Source organism: Exophiala dermatitidis (genome assembly GCF_000230625.1).
Source record: "Exophiala dermatitidis NIH/UT8656 unplaced genomic scaffold supercont1.5, whole genome shotgun sequence".
Classification (NCBI taxonomy): domain Eukaryota; kingdom Fungi; phylum Ascomycota; class Eurotiomycetes; order Chaetothyriales; family Herpotrichiellaceae; genus Exophiala; species Exophiala dermatitidis.
The window spans coordinates 1,211,433-1,230,217 of record NW_008751650.1 but is presented as its reverse complement, the minus strand read 5'-3'; the positions used below and the strand labels follow the sequence as shown (position 1 = coordinate 1,230,217).

Here is an 18,785-nt window from a genome sequence, read left to right as displayed (position 1 = left end):
ATTGCAGAATCATCTTGCAAAAAATAGACTGGAACCGTAATGAATGTGCCAACAGGCGACAATGCAATGTACACTCAGGATCAGGAACAAGCGATTGGGCGGTGTAGACACTTGCAGTTGGGGTCTGCTTCTCTGCCTAGGTATGTACCGGAGAAGAGTAACATCTGCACCCAACCTCGAACCTGGAAGCGAAAGACCGGCGACGAGGACATCAATGTAGTGCTGCCAGCGTGTTGGTTCTTTTATATTATGCCCGAAAGATCATCAATGCAATACCGGGCACACCCTCGCATCATCCTCGGCCCACTCCTATGCGCTAGAAATACGATGTACGAATATATCTTCTGTAAGTTGGTCTTGGAGGGTTGCCCCATGTTTTGATTGGGATACCGGGTAAACAATGTGGCAACCAAGCAAGGGTCTTTCGCTTGGCCCATTAATTGCTCGAATTGAACGCATAGAAACAAATGACAGTTTCATTTCAGGCGTCCACTATAAGTTGCATCCGCCCTCCATCAGGCACCAAGTCATTTGCACCGGCGACATGCCCATGTCGAAATCCGTCACCTCTCGTTCCCTCCATTCTCCCAGTCTGCGGGACGCGTCTTCGAGCATTGTCTCATTTCTCACGCCGGTCCAGAGCACCTCTGCAGCGGCCGCCACGCGAGGCCATAATTTGAAGTCAAGGTCAACCAAATCAGTCTGCTCGCTCCACATGAGAACCTCTCCGCCTTCAATGTTAGCCAGTAGGTCGGCGGTGATGTTCTCCAGAGGATTGTAGGTGTAAATTTGACGCCAATTGTGAAAAGGACTACAATAATCAAGATATGGCTTCTTCAACCGCGTCGGATATCCTCCTGATGTGTTGTATGGCACGCCGTGTGGTGACTTGCCTGACGGATAGGGGTTGAGGAACCCACCGAAGCCACCTACAACTACTTTTGAGAAGAGTCTTTGACCGACAGGGGAGATACTCACAATCAAGGTACCAGTGATGGTAGTCTCCAAATATTGCTCGATGGCCTTTCTTCAACACTTCCTCAATTCGTTCACTGTTGCGCCACACTTGGATCAGTGTGTCTACGGATCCGTCGACCGTGGCTGAAGGTAAGGTTAGATTCCAGTCCAAGAGCATTTCTTCCCACACAACTGGTTGAAGGCTATGTTGGACGGCAAGACCGACCACAGTGTCGATGAAACTCTGCAACAATGGCTGGAGCACCTCTGGATCATCACTGTTTACCGTCTCATCTAGGAGGTAGGCAGCGCGGTTGACCTCGTCGCCACCGATATGGTACAAAGAAGTATACCGACTGGTTCGAGGCAGAATATCGTTGAGTAAATCAGTTACAAAGGCAGATACTTTGGAAGAATTGAGTTTGAGCTGGCCACTGAGTGGCTCCGCGGCAAATGTCGACCAATCCAGCTGGTTGTAGGCTGCTACCAGTTCGGGATATGCATGAGCAACAGACGCTGTATGGCCCGGCATATCTATCTCAACAAAAACAGAGACTCCCTTCGAAGCGCCGTAAAGTTGTATCCCCTCGAGACTGGAAGTTGTCCAGACCAAATGTGGCTGATAGGCTCCCTTTCTGGCCAGGTCAGGAAGTGATGGGATCTCGAGTGGCCAGCTCTGTGAATCTGTGGCGTGGATATGTAATCGATTCATCTTCGTCCTTGCCATGGCATCAATTGTCCGCCTCAGGTCTTGAGGTTGGATAGGGTTGCGAGCTATATCGACACTCAATCCTCGGTAGCGCCATCTCGGTCCATCGATCACACTGAAAGGTGCGTTCGCCATATATGATCCGGAACGGCTGGAATGCGCATAGAACAGCTGCTTCAAGGTCTGGAGTCCCCATAGTGTGCCAATGGTGTCATTAGACCGAATGGTCGCTGTTCCATTGTCAATGATGATCTGGTAAGATTCATCCCCAGTAAAATACGGTTTCGATTCGAATCCCCGTGTGCTTGGACAGTGCCGCTGTTGTATCTGCAGGCTGGACAGGTAATGGCGGGGTGCTGTTGCGTCAGGTTCAAAGGTAGAGTGCCGTGAATGAAGTTTCCAGGGGACAAATCTGGTATCTCGCATCGATCTGAGTGTCTCTTGTACAGCATTTTGTGCGATCAATGCTTCTGTTAGGGTGTGCTTGGTTTCTTCGGAGCTCGTGTCCTTGTCGAATGCGTGAAACTGGGCAAAGAGTGTTTGCGCGGATTGAAACGCATAATTCGCGAGACCCAGCAACGACGTGTCACCCAGGCCATGATAGTGATCATATACCACAAACTCTTCTCCGTCGCAGCGTAATGTAGCCTTGATGGCTGGATCTAGCCACAAGACCTTGTCGCCTGTGGAGATTCGGGCTGGCTGCGGCCAGATCGCGCTCACAACGGGGATGCAGAAGGGGGCGAGGAAAAAATAGGGATGCATGACTGGTGGAAGAACTAGTGCGAGTCTGAACACTACCTATGCGATCAGGGAAGGGCCATCAACTGATGGACATGTTCAGCCAAACTTGAAGTGCATGATACTTGGTTACCTCGAAGGATGCACCGCACAGCCGGTATTTCACTCACTTTTCTGAAATGACTGGACACGAGCGAGCAGATACCTCCCTAGACCACAGAGTGACAGCAGTAGATCATGATTTAAACCAAGGCAAACAGGAACAGATAGGCCGGGATGTTGTTTGTCATGTTGTGGTCCAGAAAGACATCAATGAATGCGAGTTTGACCTTGATTGAAGACATCATATGACTAATGCTTGGCACGTGATTTCTTACTAATGCTTGGCACCATTTCCCGCCACCTCGCGCCGCTTTTGCAGCGTGATTCGAGTTACAGTGCAAAGAAGCAGAATCATCCAGCCAGTCGCCTGCGCAGCCTGAGCGAGCGCAGTCTCCATCTCCAGCCAACTTCGCCTACTAGTAATTCTACCGTAGACATTCGAGCTTTGTCTTCCCTACTTCAATACAAAGTTACCACGCGTATCACTCTCGGCCTGAAGACTCTCTGCGCCCATCGCATAGTCATCGGCTCGTTGATTTCATCGGAATCACGGAAAAAGGACGATTAGGCCTTGTCACTCATTGTCTACCACAAGCAACGAACGAAGGCGCGACCTTCGACTTATCCTTTCCACGAGGCGAATTTTGCCTTTCGCCTAACCTCAACCCTCACCGTTTTCGAATCTCTGTCTGATCATGTCGACCATCGCTCTCGAGACGCCCTTGGCTGAGACTCTCAGCAATGCTGTTCATTCCAAGATTGTCGAGGAAGGCTGGACGCAGGAGGACGACACTTCGTTAGCCGAATACATCGTGTTGATGCTGGCAAATGGAAAAACTCAGGATCAGATCGCATCCGAACTTGCGGGCGAGTTGTTGCAAGATGCGAAGGGCACGACGGAGTTTGCGCAGTGGCTGTTCGATCAAGTCAATTCTCTCTCCGGCGGTACCACAGGCTCCGCCCCTGCAGAAACATCAGAATCCACTGCGCAGCAAAATCAAACAGTCGCATCAGAGTCTGCGCCCGCGGAATCGACAGAAAATACCACCTCCGCAATTCCCGCGGCTTACGACCAAGATATGGCTGACAACGCCCCTGAAAATGCGTATGTTCTTTCAGTCCCAAATACTACACGATATGATTTGCTAACTTTTGCCAATAGTCCTCGAGGGCCCAAGAACTTACACGGAGGCCGGCCATCGGGCAGAGGTGGACGTGGCGGTGCAAACAACAAGACTGGCGACTCCGTGCTACATAGAGTGCGCGGCAATGATCGAATAAATACACACTCCCGCGGCACACCGAAAGGACCTCGCAACGTGCAGAACCGTGACATTCGGCCAGGCATGCAAAAAGCCTTGAATAACATGGCCATGGGAGGTCCTCCACAGGGAATGCAGAACCCCATGTTGATGAACGGTGGCCAACCCGGACAACCAGTCATGCAGATGACCCCACAACAGCAGATGGAATTTATGGCAATGATGGAACAGCAGACCAGAATGCTCGCACAAATGACAGGCATGATGCCCGGATCGGTCAATACTTTCCCACAAGGCGGCAACCAGCAAAATGGCCAGGGTCGGTCATTATTTGACAGGGTCGAGCCAGGGCGCGGTCGCGGCGGTATGCGAGGGCGAGGGCGAGGACGCGGCGGACATGATCAGAATGGGCATATTAAGGGTGCTTCCAAGTCAAATGATCAGGAGAGCCCGGCAATGGAAGTCGATGCCTCGAATTCCGAGGCCGGAGCTTCCTCCGCCATGGACGTCGAAAATGCTCCTTCTACAGAACGAAAGCCTCACGACCCTTCAAACACCATGTGTCACTTCAACCTTCGCTGTACCAACAAGGACTGCCCCTATGTGCATCAATCGCCGGCCGCACCCGAAGGCACAGTGGTTGACATGAATGACACGTGCTCCTTTGGGGCTGCTTGCAAGAATGTCAAGTGCGCGGGCAAGCATCCATCGCCAGCTCAAGTGAGGGCCTTTCAGGGACAAGAGCTCTGCAAGTTCTTCCCCAACTGCACCAAACCGAATTGTCCGTTCAAACATCCAACCATGCCTGTGTGCAAGTTTGGCGCCAACTGCAAGACCTCAAATTGCCAGTACACCCATCTCCAGACTCCCTGCCGTTACAACCCGTGCACCAATCTGCGATGCCCGTTCAAGCATGAACCTGGTCAGCAGAAGGTCAACAATTTTGCCGATTATACCTGGACCCCGGACAAACAGGCCGATGCAAATGCGGGCAAGGAGCATGTCAGCGATCGGAAATTTGTTGATGACCAGGCCGGGGAGGAGGAGCTTATCAGGCCAGGAGAGGCCACTGCCGATACCAACGGTGCGGGTATGAGACACGAGGTCAGTACTTGATGTGGCCGGCGCAGGAGGCCGAGCAGAAGAGAATTGGAGAAACGGCAGAGAAGCAAGATTCTCAACGAGGATGTCGGATGGACGGGATAGGATTGTACATTATGTGGCATGAGAAAGGTGTGCTCTGAGCTGGAGCTGCGAGCGGGAATAAGGTATACCCCCTAAGGGCGAGGCTTGATGTCAACGGCGGCGTTGTGCCGTTTTGAACTTCTGTGGATGGGGTTCTGGGATGAATCAGCAATGGTCTTCTTGGAATGAACCGGCCATAACATGAATGAATAGATTGGATGACTGTGCGCTCAGTCCTGTGCGTCATTTGTGTAAGATATTTGGGTTAGGGTGAAGGTGATGTTTATGCTCTGGACTACTAATACCTGCTGGATGTAGGCGTAAAGAGGGTCGTAATACAACAACACTTACTAGGTACTACAGGTCCGTCTGCTCATGCTGTAGCCCCCTTTCAGAATGCAGCATTATAGTACTCTATGTTGGCGTCCGCCCGCTGGCATGGATCTGATAGCGACAATTTGGGGAGTAGGTGTGCAGGCTACTCAAGGCTCGAGACTGAACCTACATTTCAGTACTACCTGTATTACAGAAGTAGACCAGAACCTCACGTCGCAAAGGCTACTACTACCACCAAGGGAAATATAATAAATCCTCGACACTGACGCTGACACTGACACGGCATCCACAACCGAGGTAAGGCATCGAAGAACTAGAACAATGCCGGTATCCACCTTTCCATCTTTCTGCCCGTCTGTCTCCCGGACCATTGGACTCTATGTATACCGATAGAGACTCATACAGTACATTTGAACGGACTTGATAACTGGTCATTGGTCTCATGGAATCGATGTGCAGTACCTAAACTGTACCGCCCACACCACAACGACTGCTAGACTCACTGAAAAGAAATCCGAGCTCTGAGTCATAAGATGAACTTGAAGAAGCAGCATTATTAATTAATAATAATAAACAACTCTCTCACGTCCACGCTGCTATCGCCATCGCCATCGACATCATGGACAACAGCAATCTCGCCACCATCATCTCGACACTCCAAACCATCCTAGCCACGACTCCGCTTCTAGACCGTGACGGTGACCATGACCGTGACCGGCGGGATCTACGAGTCCTTCCTGTGGGAGGTATTCCTGACCTGGAGACGCTTGAAGTACAATCACGAGCACAGGCACACGCCATCAGAACAGCTGCTATCACAACTACTACGAGACAATCGAACAACGAAACCGACATCAGAAACGGGAATGATACCAAGTTCGACTCTCGTCTTCGGACGGAGTTCGATCCGCTCACTCAGTTAGCAACCCATCTCTCAACCGACATCATCCCGTTCCTAAACCTATCATCCCTCTCGCCAAACTATTATGGTTTCGTGACCGGTGGAGCCACACCAGCCGCGCTGCTCGGCGATTTTTTGGCCTCTGTCTTCGACCAGTCTGTCCAGGTTCATTTGCCGCAAGAAACGATCGCGACGACGTTGGAAGTCGTCGCATTGAATCAGTTGGTCAGGTTGTTTCGGTTGCCTGAGGAGGAGTGGGGGATCGGAGGGCGGCGAAGGTCGGAGACCGAGCCGGACACCAAGTCGAAGACCAAGACCGAGGCCGAGGCTGAGACTGACCAACAACGTGGTTTTACTACTACTCCTTCCACCACCACCACCACCACCAGAAGAAATTTAGGCGGCGGTGGCACATTCACAACAGGCGCCACAGCAAGTAACGTGCTCGGACTAGCCTTGGGTCGAGAATACGTGCTTCGAAGGGCAGTCGAACTGAAGGGAGCACTCCCAGACGATCCTGCTGTCGAAACTAACTACAGCTGTGGCGAACACGGCATCGCCGAACTCATGACCCAAGCGGGCGTGCGCAAGATCCAAGTCCTCACCACACTGCCACACTCGAGTATTGCCAAAGCAGCCAGCATTGTGGGGATCGGTAGGAAGAATGTGGTTTCTATAAATAATCCCAAGGATCCGTTGCAGATTGATTTGGAGTTGCTCGAGAGCGAAGCTCGAAAGATTCGTGACGAAAGTGGTGCAGGGGCAGTGCTGTCTATTCTGGTGGTTTCGGCCGGAGAAGTCAATACAGGTCGCTTCGCTACAGATTCGCGGGAGACGATGGTGCGTGTTCGCAGGATCTGTGATGAGTACGGGGTTTGGGTTCATGTCGATGGGGCGTTTGGGTTGTTTGGGCGGGTTTTGAAGGGTGACGAAGGCGAAGCCGAAGCCGAAGCTGCAGGAGCCGCCGCAACAGCAACAACCACCGCCGCCGCCGTCGACGACAACAGTGATGCTGCTGATAAAATCGGATATTCTGACATCATCCGCGGAGTTGACGGTTTAGAACTCGCCGACTCCATCACCTCCGACTGTCACAAATTGCTCAATGTCCCCTATGACTGTGGAGTGTTTTTCACCCGCCACAAAACGCTCAGTGAGGCTGTCTTTGGCAACGGCAATGCAGCCTACTTGACGAGCATGGCCTCCGCCTCCTCCGATCAAATCCAGTCACCACTTAATATTGGAATCGAAAATTCAAGACGGTTCCGCGCCCTGCCTGTCTATTGTACCCTTATGGCGTATGGAGTAGAAGGATATCGAGACATATTGAAGCGGCAGATTGGGTTGGCGAGACGAGTGACGAGATGGTTGCTTCAAGACGAAAGGTTCGAGGTTTTGCCCACCAGTGGCGAGGGTGAGAATGACACTGCTGGACGAGAAAAAGAACTTCTGCGCAAGACATTCATGGTGGTCTTGTTTAGAGTCAGAGACAGGAACAAAAACAAAGACTTTGTGAAGAATGTCAATAAGACGGGGAAAATATATTTGACTGGGACGGTGTGGGAGGGTGAACCTGCTGCTCGGATCGCAGTGAGTAACTGGCAGGTCGATGTCGAGAAAGATACGAAGAAGATTGTGGACACTTTTGATCAAGTGCTGAAACAGATCTGATGAATAACAAAAAAGTCGTCAAGACATGAGTAATATAGCTTCATTTGATTGCAATGCCTGAAGAATTCATGGTCGTGAAGAACGCTTCTGTACAAACAGAGCCGCTAGGTAAAGAATCCATCGTGACTGGAACACTCCTCTCGCCCGGCTTCCATGAGAGGACTTGATTAAAATACAGCCCCGCCTATGATAAATATTCGCTCCTCTTCTCTCTGAACCCATTGTAACACCTTGTTGGCACTCTGAGCAAGAGCATTCCTCGATGTTGAAGGACTAGCTACGCAGTAGAGCTCAAACATTGGCGTCACCCAAGCCAGGGCGGTCGCGGATGTACTGACGCTGTGGTGTACCTTGACTGCTGCATGTTTCGCGTGGACACTGGCGTGTAGCTTGTGGTATAACGACATCAGACGTCTTCGCTGCTTCAAGGTCTCGAAGTTCGGCGAGTACGAGGGCATGAAGAACTGAACATTCCCCTTAGACTTGTACAGAAAATGGCGGAGCACAGTTCCGGCAATAATATCCGTGGGCGTCGGTCGACCTGCTTGAACTGCAGTATGGATGATATGCATGCTCTGGTTCCGGCGGAACTCATGGACAAGATAATTCTTCATGCTGTGGAGATCCTCAAAGCTCTCCTTGTTCGCGCTCAGCAAAATAATGGCGACTGAGTCCTCCTTGGCTATGCGTTCGTTCTCGGCCATTTCTCGCGCGTGGTCACCCCCCATGTCTAGGAAGCTCACATACATGTAAAGGTAGCCGGTCTTGTTGAAGCCTGGAAGGCAGATTGGAACCCAGGAGTCTCCACCCCCAGCTTTGATCCCTTCAGCCTCGAATATCATGTTGAAGATCAATTGGAGATCGCTCGGATGGAGAGAATGCTTTTTGGGACGGATGACACTGACCAGCCTCCCTCCGGCCACAATGAGGCCATACAGAAGGTCGTCCACTCGAGCTCTGATCATGGTTTGGTTGATCACATTCCGATGCGACTTTCTGATCTTCAAGCATTCGAGCGCGGATAGCAAGGCTGAGGGTGACCCCTTTGTAAAAGTGTCGGCCAGCGAAGACAGCAGTACCTCTGTGCCTTGCAATGGACGTCTGAGATCAGTGGAAGGACGCACGGAAAACAAATGTGTTAAGGTGGGCAATGTCAGAGTAGACAGAATTTGCATGTACAACGCCTCCAGTTGAACACGCAGCTGGGCCTCGCTCTCAGGAAGACTTGTAATGCCCACGAGGAACAAATTTGACTGTGAAAGTACGGCAAACAGAACTTCGTCAGCACGGAAGCTGCGTAATTGGTCGTCCCATTCTTGGTACGTGGATATGATCGTCTGAATAATGCCCACGTAAGACGAGATGACAGCATCCGAGCCATGGCGGGTGTAGATGGGCTTGCCAGCAGCAGAAAGAATAATGAAGTGCTTTCGCTTGGACTTCCAGAGAGAATGGGCAAGTTCTTCCCCGACAGCCTTCTCATCGAGATCCTCAAATTCCTTGTCAAAATCAACGTCCTCTTCATCGTTTAATCCTTCCGCGCCTTCTTCGAACAAGCCCTCGCCAAATGAGGAGGAAAGCCCCTGGTCTGCTTGCAGCTCGCCATCGAATATGCTTTCAGTATCCTGTATGTAGCGGCCGAAAGGAGCGTAACTCCTAACGCTGGAACTATCCTCGCCGACATCGCTTGTTCGGTTACTTGTGGTCGCTCGGATTGAGGGAGTTGATGGCACGCGAGACGGCGTGACTCGCAGTTCTTTGGACCCATCGGGTCGAGTATAGCTGTTGACATCGGTCATCGACACCGCGGTTGTCGCTCCTCCAACAAGGGCCGCTCGTGTCGGAGGACGAGAAGCATTGCCCGTGGGCGCCGAGGATCGCATTATATTCCACTCACTCGGCCTTGGGGGCAGAGGGGGTCGTTCTGCATCTCCATTTGACGATTGAGTACCGGGGCTCGTGTTTCCAGTGCTCTCTTCCATGTTTCTCAACGTAAAAAATCAGGACTTTCGGGCGTCGTTGTCCGTGAAGGACAAAGGTGCGGTTGGTGAGCGGGCTTTGAATTAGTCTCCATCATCATCAATGACGGTGTAGATGTTTATATCAGTGCACACAGCATGGACACTACCAAGCGATCACAAGCGATCACAAGCGTTCCATGAGGCATATGACAGCGATGTTGCTGGCATAGACAACACCGCAGCCTCTCAGTCGTGGTGGGAAACTCTACAGCGTTGTACTGCACATGCTTCGCAACTTGAAGTTGTATCCACGGGCATTCTGGATTAATGTCTGCTCGCTCCTTAAACGTTGAGACTAAAACAACATAGCTTCAGATAAGTTGATGTTATTTGCACTATGGGCAAGCGATTAAACGCACTAAAGAAATTAGAAGGCTGCTAGTGCTTAAGTTGTCTACATCTAAAACGGCGTCAAAATGCGCCTAGAGTGGATTCACTGACTTCCGCCTGTCGCGTCGTGTGTACAATTGTATGGCCGCACCACCGTGTCTTTAATGTCAGCCTTGGGCATATTATAGAGACCACGAGGCTCTGGTGAAAGAGTCATTCGCATGTTGGACATATAACCCCAAGAACAAGATACGGGGAGAATTGCCCACTTTGGGAGCCTCAGTCCTTAGCGGCGTGTCCACATCCCTCTGGAATGAATCCCTAATGATTAAGGGAGCCGCTGCCAAACTGTCTGGCTATGGCCGCTGATCCCAAAGCAATTCGCCGCTATCATGCGGGCGTCGAAAGGGCACTCGCCCTGTTTGACGCCACGAACGAATGGGCGGACTACATAGCCTTCCTCAGCCGCCTTGCAAAGACGCTACAGGCATCCCCCCCAGCGGCCGACATCCCGATGAAGCCGGCATTGGCGAAGTACCTTGCTTTGTGTATGAAACCGTCTTTGCCTTCCGGGGTGCACCAAAAGGCTCTTGAAGTGTACAGCCTTGTCTTCACTTTGCTTGGACAGGAGGGTTTGTCCCACGACTTGCCGATATGGCTGCCTGGTTTCTCCCACACTCTGACATTTGCCTCGTTGAGTACGAGACCATTGTTTCTGTCTTTGTACGATGAACATATCCTCAAGCTGCCGAGTCACGTCTTGAGGCCTGCATTAAGGGCCCTCATTCTGTCTTTGCTTCCTGGCATCGAGGAAGAGAATAGCGAAGACTTTGAGCATACTTTGGGAACATTCAACCGCCTTCGACAACTCTTCGTTGAGGACGATTCCGAGGAGTTGTTCTGGCAGAGTTTATTTCTTGCCTCTGTTACCAGCAAGAGCAGACGACCGGGTGCGCTTGTATACTTGACGCGACAACTCCCCAAGTTAGGCCCAAGCACAACCCCCAGCTCGGGTCTAAATGGGACGGATGGAGATGTTTCGGGCTCTCTGGAGAGGGCGATCAAAGCAGTCACAACCCCAGAACCAGGTCTTCTGGTGCGATGTTTTGCTACAGGGCTCCAGGACGAGCAGGCATTAATTCAACGCGGTTTCCTTGACTTATTGGTTTCACACCTCCCGCTCAGCGCCTCAATCCTCCAGACTCACATCCCCAAGAAAGACTTGGATGTTCTGGTTACATCTGCGCTGTCTGTTGTTCTGAGGAGGGACATGAGTCTAAACAGGCGCTTGTGGACCTGGTTTATCGACAAGGAAGATAATCGAGACGGAGCAGCCGACGTGTCAAGTGTCGAGCCATTATCACCGTCCGTCCCTGGCGGCGAAGCTCACACTTCTGCCGCACACAGCTATTTTGAGAAGTACGGCCTACAATCTGTGATCCGCAGTCTTGAGAAGATGTTGCGAAAGGAGTCTGCTTCTCCAATAGACAGGGCTCGCCCGTTCCGCATAATGCTTTCCTTGATGGACCGCTGGGTCATTGGCAAGCTACCAATCCAGGCTTTGTTCATTGTAGCCATGCAAGATTTGCGGAGATACCAAACATTGGCACCATCGCAAGCCTCGTTCGATGAAGTCTTCCGGAGCGCCAATGTATTTTTTGATGCCATCGAGCCTCAGCTCATAACCAGTCAACTCTTTCAACTTCTTGAGATGAAACAGCTGGATTTGCTTGACTTTATCATGTCCAACTTCAATTTACAGGATGACGAAATGACTGCTGTTCATTTGCCACTTCTGTGCCTAGCAGTGTCCGAGATGACTCTGCAAAGCAAGGTCTCAGATTCTGATGAGGCGGGTGAAGAAGCAGAAGCACTATCCAAGCTACTAGAAGGGCTCCTCGCCCTGCTCCCGCCACACCCAGTATCACCGCCGTCCACAAGAAAGGAAGGCCTGCCACACGATGGTTGGCTGACGAGAATCAAGGCATTGTACCAGAAGTCTTCCTACGTCAGAAAGGCTTTGACCGACATTATATCTCCTGGAGAGGCAGCCGAACTGTTACTTCGGAATGTCGCGCTGGTCTTTCTGGACTGTCTGACCAATCCATCCCGTCGGAATTCTCTAACACCCTTGACCAATGCTCTTGTTAGAGCTATATCGAGGTGCAGCACGTTCCAACCCCTGCGACAGCTTGAATTTGGCGAGCAGCTTCATACAGTTCTCCAGAACATACCCTCGCAGACTTGGGTGAGGTATGAAGTAGCTAGGAGCATTGCTGTCATAGTCGATACGCTCCACACTTTTGATCCTCATGGCGAGACACTCACAAAACGCGACTTGTATACCATAATACCGGCACTTGTGTCTCAATTTTGGTCAGTTCTTCTGCCGCGCACACCTCAATACCACGTCGAAGCTGTTGAACAGATATGGAAACTTCGCATCATCTCTCAGCCCCTACTTCTAGTGGACAGCAAGATCATGGAATTAATGTGTGAAGGGCCATCCTCATTAGAGGATGAGCAACGACGAATTGCACACTTCTCAACTTTCTGGCTCCACACACGATTCCCAGAAATCAACGTTGAAATATTCTCAACAAGTCATGGTTTCGAGGACGACGACGTACCGTGGGCTTTGCTACGGCAGCCAGTGCTAAGCATCATCGATGGCGTGGATCCCCATCAGCCAGATGATCCACGACGAGTCTGGCTTAACAACCTCCCATCGATGCTCCCTGTTTTCACAATAATTTATACTGAAAACAACGCCGCCACGAATCCTCAACTGTCCATTCTTGGTTTGTGCCGACTGCACAAAGTTATTGTTCTTGCGCGACAATCGACTGTGCAACGCAACGAGATTTTTGCATCTGATGGAGTTTCCAGCATGATATTGGACCTATGCACCGAGAAACTGTCCTCTAGCGAAAGTGAAGCATCCGTCAAGCTGGTGCTTTCGATTTTGAATGTCATTATTGAGGAAACAGATGTGCGGGCTCTCGAAGAACTGGTTGTCCTGCTCATGCAGCGCTTAATCAACCTGAGCGAGGATAACTTCATGCAAGAGAGTGTGTTGGACACTTTACAGACGATATTTGCAAAGCCGAATTCCAGACCTCCTCCCGGCGGCCTTTTGGCCATTCTGATGACAGGTATAACATCCGACGCAGTGGACTCGACAATCGATAAATGGATCACGGTCCTGTGCAACACGATCTCTCTCTACACCACCCAAACGCTTTTCTCCAACATGCTCAAGTTGACAGCCTGCTTTTGTCGGCGGATCAAAACATATTTTGCCCACATGAAGCTCCTATACCAGAAATCAGAAGCCAGCGGCAATGATGAGATTTTCATGACTGCCAAAACCCCCGAACGATCATTGGGCAATCTTCTCGCAGGACTCGAGTACATCCTGGCCAGGGCTCATACACATCTGGTGGATCAATCCACAGGGTCTGAAACGGCCAGTATTACCAATACCTCAGAAAAGTCCCAGGCACGATCCATCGCCAATCACCGTCTAACGGTCATCCTCTGCATGCAAGACACGATCAAGCTGTGCGGCGAGATTTGGGCCTGGAGGATATCGAAGAGGTCATCTGACACCGTTCCTGACACCAAGTCTTTTGCCTACATATCGGCACGACTCCGTACACGAACGCGAAGGATTTTGGAACATCTCACAGACGCAGAGCCGCAAGAATGTCTGGAAACCTTAATGGGGATGTGGGTCGAGACAGCTCGACGAGGTTCGGGCGAGCATAATGTCGCGCTGAACTTGATGCAGAGTCTGGACGGAGCGCGGCCCAAGTTCATGATGCCCGCGACATTCAATGCCATCTACAACCGAACCAATCCATCTGCCCTGGACCAATCCCAGAAATCAAGTTTATCAGTCGATGTCAGTGCGCCCGAGCTCATGGCGTTTTTGATAGCGTACACAAAGGCGCTCGAGGACGATTTGCTCGAGGAGATCTGGACGGACTGTACGACTTTTCTCCGAGAAGTTCTCGCCAACCCAATGCCCCATCGGCAGATTTTACTCAGACTGCTAGAATTTGTCGCCGTCATATGCCAAAAGATGGAGAACACCAACTTTGGAGAAGTTGTCCGGATGCGTCGAGAACTGGCCGACCTGTGCGCTAGGCTCTTTACCGCCATCTTTACCATCAAACCGGCCGGTCTTGATGGGACAGCATCCTCACAGACGACTACAAGTCAACATCGCACCAGCACCAGCGCCGACCCTCTGGACTCCCGTAGTCCTATCCGAATCATCTGCGAAGCCATGCCGATAATCGGCAACGCACTGGGCGATTTGGAAAGGTTGAACACGACCATGTCAGGAATAGCAATGCACATCACCGGCCCGGCCCTACGGTCACGCCAGTTTCCTGAATCAGTCACTATCGAAACACTACACCTCGTGCAGCTAATGGCCAAATCCCAACCGAACAACAACAAGACATGGAAAAAGGACGTGTTGGACGCATTCAACGATGCCAAATTCTTCCAATCACCACCCTCACTCGCCGGATCAGGCTGGATGCCCCTTTTGAAACAAGTCTGGCAACTCGATAAAGGCGGACTCATCGCTGAACTTCTGTCCAGATTGACTCCGCCCGCCACGGCAGGAATAATGTTTGGCGTCGGAGCCACGGCTGCGCGCACCGAGGCCGACAGAAAGACACAATTGACTTTACGACGCATAGCGTTGCTGTTGCTTTCCGTGGACATCGATGCTTTGGTGGCCGAGTTGAGTTCGATACTGCTCAAGATGGAAGAACTTTTGACAGCTACGGTGTCGTCCTCGCCGTCCTCGGCTACCAGGGCAGACGTCTATTTGGTCTTTCGGGCTATAGCGCTAACTTTTTCTCATGTCCATTTGGTCTCGGTGTGGCCTATTGTGGATGCTGAATTACGTGACATTTTCACGAATATACGCCACGGCCAACGCAGCCAGGGCGAACATGAGTCCGAGGAGGCCGAGTCCAAGTTGGCTTTTACCCCTTCCTCCCAGTTACAGGGTGCCAAGCTGTTGGATCTGCTGTTGCTTTTGAAACCGGAGGAGTTTCAATTGCACGAGTGGCTGTTTGTCACGGACACGGTCGATGCCGTGTATCCTCCTCCGCCCTCTTCGGGTTTCGAGCCGACGGCGCTGGCTGATCAGATCGTGTCCGTGTCCAAGAGCCCGAACTTGAAGACCGAGGTGGAGCTTCCTACGTTGAAAGAGGACGAACCCCGAAAACCGTGGTTGTGCACGGATCTGACTCGGACAAGTCAAAATCCTCAGGCTGTCTTGATACCGTTTTTGAGACAGTTGAGCATTCATGCCTTTGAGGATACGTACAGTCTGCAACCGGTGGATGTTGCCGCTTGTCGTCAAGATCTGTTGGCGGACTTATTTGTTGACTGAGCAACGGAGTTGGAGGATAGACCTAAATCAGCTTTTGCAACGCATGGCCTTGATGTTCAAGTTGCCACGAACTACTAGTAGTTAGTCATGGTTCAGCGGCGGTCCACGACATGTAGAATGGTGTTCGTGTTGTTCTGCTATTGACAGTGTCCCTGAAATCCGAATAAGACGGGACAGGGAAGAAGCAAATCTGCTTTGACAGTCAAGTGGCCCTGCGTGTTCTCAAGTGTTAGAACAGCTGGATTCTCGATTAGGCTGCTGCTATACCGCTGCCCTTGCAGTATTCGACCAAATGAAGGTGTGCAAAACCAAAAAGAGAAACACAGGTGGTCAACAAGACTGAGTATAGATGACTGCACCGACACAGGAATTTTTTTTTGTTTGTACTTTTACACGACGCTCCAAGTTGGCAGAAAGTCATCCCCGAGTGTGTGCGAACCATGCGAAACACCGCGCACTGCGCTTTCATTGGAGGAGGAGAAGATTCGATCCATCATTCCAGGCATGCCCACATTGTCCCTTAAAAAGCCCATGCGATCTGGCAGCTTATTTTTTGATCTGTGACATTCTGTTCTCGAGTTCTGTTACGTAGGAGTGGATCCGTTGCACGGCCGCTTGAAGTGCCTGTGTTCGCGGTTAGCAATTCATCCGGCCACGGCTGGATAAAAGCTGAGAGCTATCCAACATTGCTCGTGGGTGAGAGCATGGCAGGACCTGAATCTCAGAGTGGCAAAGGCGTGGGCGGCATACATAGATATCTTCTGTCAAGAGCTCGTTGGAGATCTTGTATTCCTCGAGGATATAGTAGTAAACCGATGCTCCGGCGAGAGTTGAGCCGAGAAGGAATCCGAAAAGCCTGGTCAAGACAAGTATCAGCCGATGTTCCCGAGCCAGTTGTCTCCTGCCCGTCTGTCCAAGCCTCCTCCCATTTTTGGGCTGAATCGAGCTTACCCTCCTCGGAAAGCTCCAATGGGCTTCTTCACCGGCGGCGCTGCAACAGCCTCCTGGAAACGTCTGCTAGATGTCTGAAACGATCTTGACAGGGAGAGCGCGGAGGGTCTGAGGGTTCTGGCGGCGGGCGCGAAGCGCCGGACAGCGAGGCGTGAAGCCATGGTAGCGGTGGGTGATGGATCGACGTCTCAGTACCAGGTACTGGAGCTTTCTCGTGGATGTTGGTGATTTGGTTTGGCGCAGGTTTTACAGACAGAACCGGACCGAGGGTCGGAAAAGGTAATGGCAAGTCGGGCGGAATCGCAGTGCTAACGGCACTACAGGAGCAGTAGTGGCAGTCTTGCGATGGAGGAAATTGGGATCGTGAGTTGGTCGGCTGGGGTTGTTGTAGTGGTAGTAGTAGTAGGCTGCTGTGCTCCACCCGGAGCGGAAAGAGCTGCGGCGATGGTCACGGCCACAAGTCACAAGTCACGGGAGGATCGAACGGGGAAGCCGCGGCCCAGGCGGAAAAGGTGCCTGCCACTGTCGGACGAGACACGGAATGAACGCGGATTACTCAGCGGCTCTAGAAACACGTGCAAGGCTGGCACTTGGCTGGCAAGGCTTCACAATACAGTGCACTCGCATCCGAGTCGACCTTCAAGTTTCCCCAGACCCATACTGTTCACCCTACACGACCTCAACACGAGTCCTTATGAGTACCTGATGTCGATCTCACTCGGAGTTCCTTCTCATCGTCGTCATCTGCCCTCCCTTCTACTCCGGTGATGCCTCTAATCGAAGAACTCCCGGTCGCATCCACGACCGGCCGTCCCTCTCACGGCTGGGCATACGTCCCCGCCGACGGCAGCAACAACCCCCTTCCCGCGGCACCTCTAGGATCGCGTAAACGAGGCCGAGATGCACTTGGGACAGCAACAGCGACGGCCAGCCTCAGTGTCAGCGCAAGAAACAAATTGTCCGCGAAACAAGAGAAAGCCATCCAGCAGCGGTTGAACGATCTGGGGAAAGAAAATTATCGAGATGGTGCACACATTCCGGTGCCGAAGAGAGATGGCGGCAACAGAACCAAAACAACGTCGAATGTCCGTCGTATCCTGGCGTATAGTCGGACGTTTCAGCATTATCTGGCAGACGAGGAGGCCGGTGTGAATGTCTACGGAAGTGCGGGAATTGGTATTGGACTGCCAGCAGATGGTGGTGCTCCTGGTTCCGCCCGGGCCTCCCAGCAACAACGGAAAAGTACACCAACGGTTACCCCTACAACAGAGTCGAAAAGGCGAGGAGGAGCAACCTTGACCTCGGCAGCAGCCGAACGGGAAAAAGACAAGCCTACGCCGCGTGGTGGGAGACCATCCACATTGAGAAGACAACAGGCAGCCGCCGCAAAAGAGGCCAATGCATCGCCTGTCAAGAAAGAGGATGACACTAAAGACAGTGTGGATGTGGAAATGGTCGATGCTCCGGCACCAACTTTGTCAGAGAAACAAGAGTTACCATCTTCATCAACCACTGGTGATCATTCCCAACCCCAACCGCAACCACCGCAAGAAGTGCTATCGGTAGCATCAGCAGCAGCGGAAACAGAACCGTCAACATATGATCCTGCTTTGGATTGCGATCCTCTTCTTCGCACCCGGGACGTCCCTAAAATGCCCTCGGAGCGCGTGATGCAGGCCCTGCTCGCTGAGCCACCGCTCAGCTATACGGCCGCACGGGCAAAGCCACTGGAAGATGGGGGAGGTTCTGCTGGCTCTGGCCTCTTATTGCCCAAACCGCCGCGCTGGTTCTGTGCCATCTGTGGGTACTGGGGTAAATCGAGGTGTAAGTACGGATGTGGCGAGAGGGTGTGTGGATTGTTGGAGTGCTGGAGGGCTCATGAGGGCGTCTGTCCTCTCAACGCCTACTGAGTGGATGGAAGTGGAAATTAAAATAGAAGAGCGGTATGATGAGGGCACTTACTGGCTGTGCATTGGCCGGAGTAAACATTTTGATATGAATTACCATGTTTTCTTGAAGCATTGATACCCCAAAGCAAAGTCTTGTTACTTCTGGTTCATGTTCGGCAGGACGAACAGATATGAGATACTGCTACTCGAATGAAATCGACACAATAATTAATTTATAAATACATCAAATTCTCCCTCTTTGGAGGTAGCTGCATTGTTTTCACAATCCTGTTCTCGCTTATCTTTAA

The 18,785-nt window shown here is 51.6% G+C and overlaps 7 protein-coding genes across 7 annotated transcripts; 4 read left to right on the top strand and 3 right to left on the bottom strand.

Moving 5' to 3' along the window:
* Positions 1 to 492: 492 nt before the first annotated feature.
* On the bottom strand, positions 493 to 2,431 carry HMPREF1120_06035 (beta-N-acetylhexosaminidase; the record flags this gene model as incomplete). Its single annotated transcript, XM_009160230.1, has 2 exons — positions 493 to 929; positions 979 to 2,431. The coding sequence occupies 2 exons, from the start codon at positions 2,429 to 2,431 to the stop codon at positions 493 to 495; spliced, it is 1,890 nt and encodes a 629-aa protein (XP_009158478.1).
* A 448-nt stretch (positions 2,432 to 2,879) lies between these two features.
* On the top strand, positions 2,880 to 5,313 carry HMPREF1120_06034 (uncharacterized protein). The gene is made up of 2 exons (XM_009160229.1): positions 2,880 to 3,614; positions 3,672 to 5,313. The coding sequence occupies exons 1-2, from the start codon at positions 3,205 to 3,207 to the stop codon at positions 4,885 to 4,887; spliced, it is 1,626 nt and encodes a 541-aa protein (XP_009158477.1). The 5' UTR covers positions 2,880 to 3,204; the 3' UTR covers positions 4,888 to 5,313.
* A 36-nt stretch (positions 5,314 to 5,349) lies between these two features.
* On the top strand, positions 5,350 to 8,065 carry HMPREF1120_06033 (tyrosine decarboxylase). Its single transcript, XM_009160228.1, has one exon. The coding sequence runs from the start codon at positions 5,912 to 5,914 to the stop codon at positions 7,862 to 7,864; it is 1,953 nt and encodes a 650-aa protein (XP_009158476.1). The 5' UTR covers positions 5,350 to 5,911; the 3' UTR covers positions 7,865 to 8,065.
* On the bottom strand, positions 8,032 to 9,846 carry HMPREF1120_06032 (uncharacterized protein; the record flags this gene model as incomplete). Its single annotated transcript, XM_009160227.1, has 1 exon — positions 8,032 to 9,846. The coding sequence occupies one exon, from the start codon at positions 9,844 to 9,846 to the stop codon at positions 8,032 to 8,034; it is 1,815 nt and encodes a 604-aa protein (XP_009158475.1).
* A 493-nt stretch (positions 9,847 to 10,339) lies between these two features.
* HMPREF1120_06031 (uncharacterized protein) lies at positions 10,340 to 16,272 on the top strand. Its single transcript, XM_009160226.1, has one exon. The coding sequence runs from the start codon at positions 10,574 to 10,576 to the stop codon at positions 15,635 to 15,637; it is 5,064 nt and encodes a 1,687-aa protein (XP_009158474.1). The 5' UTR covers positions 10,340 to 10,573; the 3' UTR covers positions 15,638 to 16,272.
* HMPREF1120_06030 (uncharacterized protein) lies at positions 16,184 to 16,749 on the bottom strand (the record flags this gene model as incomplete). Its single annotated transcript, XM_009160225.1, has 3 exons — positions 16,184 to 16,261; positions 16,388 to 16,493; positions 16,589 to 16,749. 3 exons carry the CDS (start codon positions 16,747 to 16,749, stop codon positions 16,184 to 16,186), a joined length of 345 nt encoding a protein of 114 aa, XP_009158473.1.
* Positions 16,750 to 17,164: 415 nt separating this feature from the next.
* On the top strand, positions 17,165 to 18,751 carry HMPREF1120_06029 (uncharacterized protein). Its single transcript, XM_009160224.1, has one exon. The coding sequence runs from the start codon at positions 17,356 to 17,358 to the stop codon at positions 18,496 to 18,498; it is 1,143 nt and encodes a 380-aa protein (XP_009158472.1). The 5' UTR covers positions 17,165 to 17,355; the 3' UTR covers positions 18,499 to 18,751.
* Positions 18,752 to 18,785: the final 34 nt, after the last annotated feature.

Excerpts from the sequence above, each read along its gene's own strand:
- HMPREF1120_06033 (XM_009160228.1), top strand. The coding sequence starts at position 5,912 with ATGGACAACAGCAATCTCGCCACCATCATCTCGACACTCCAAACCATC.
- HMPREF1120_06034 (XM_009160229.1), top strand. The coding sequence starts at position 3,205 with ATGTCGACCATCGCTCTCGAGACGCCCTTGGCTGAGACTCTCAGCAAT. Across the intron at positions 3,615-3,671 it reads GACAACGCCCCTGAAAATGC|TCCTCGAGGGCCCAAGAACT; the intron begins GTATGTTCTTTC and ends TTTTGCCAATAG.
- HMPREF1120_06031 (XM_009160226.1), top strand. The coding sequence starts at position 10,574 with ATGGCCGCTGATCCCAAAGCAATTCGCCGCTATCATGCGGGCGTCGAA.
- HMPREF1120_06029 (XM_009160224.1), top strand. The coding sequence starts at position 17,356 with ATGCCTCTAATCGAAGAACTCCCGGTCGCATCCACGACCGGCCGTCCC.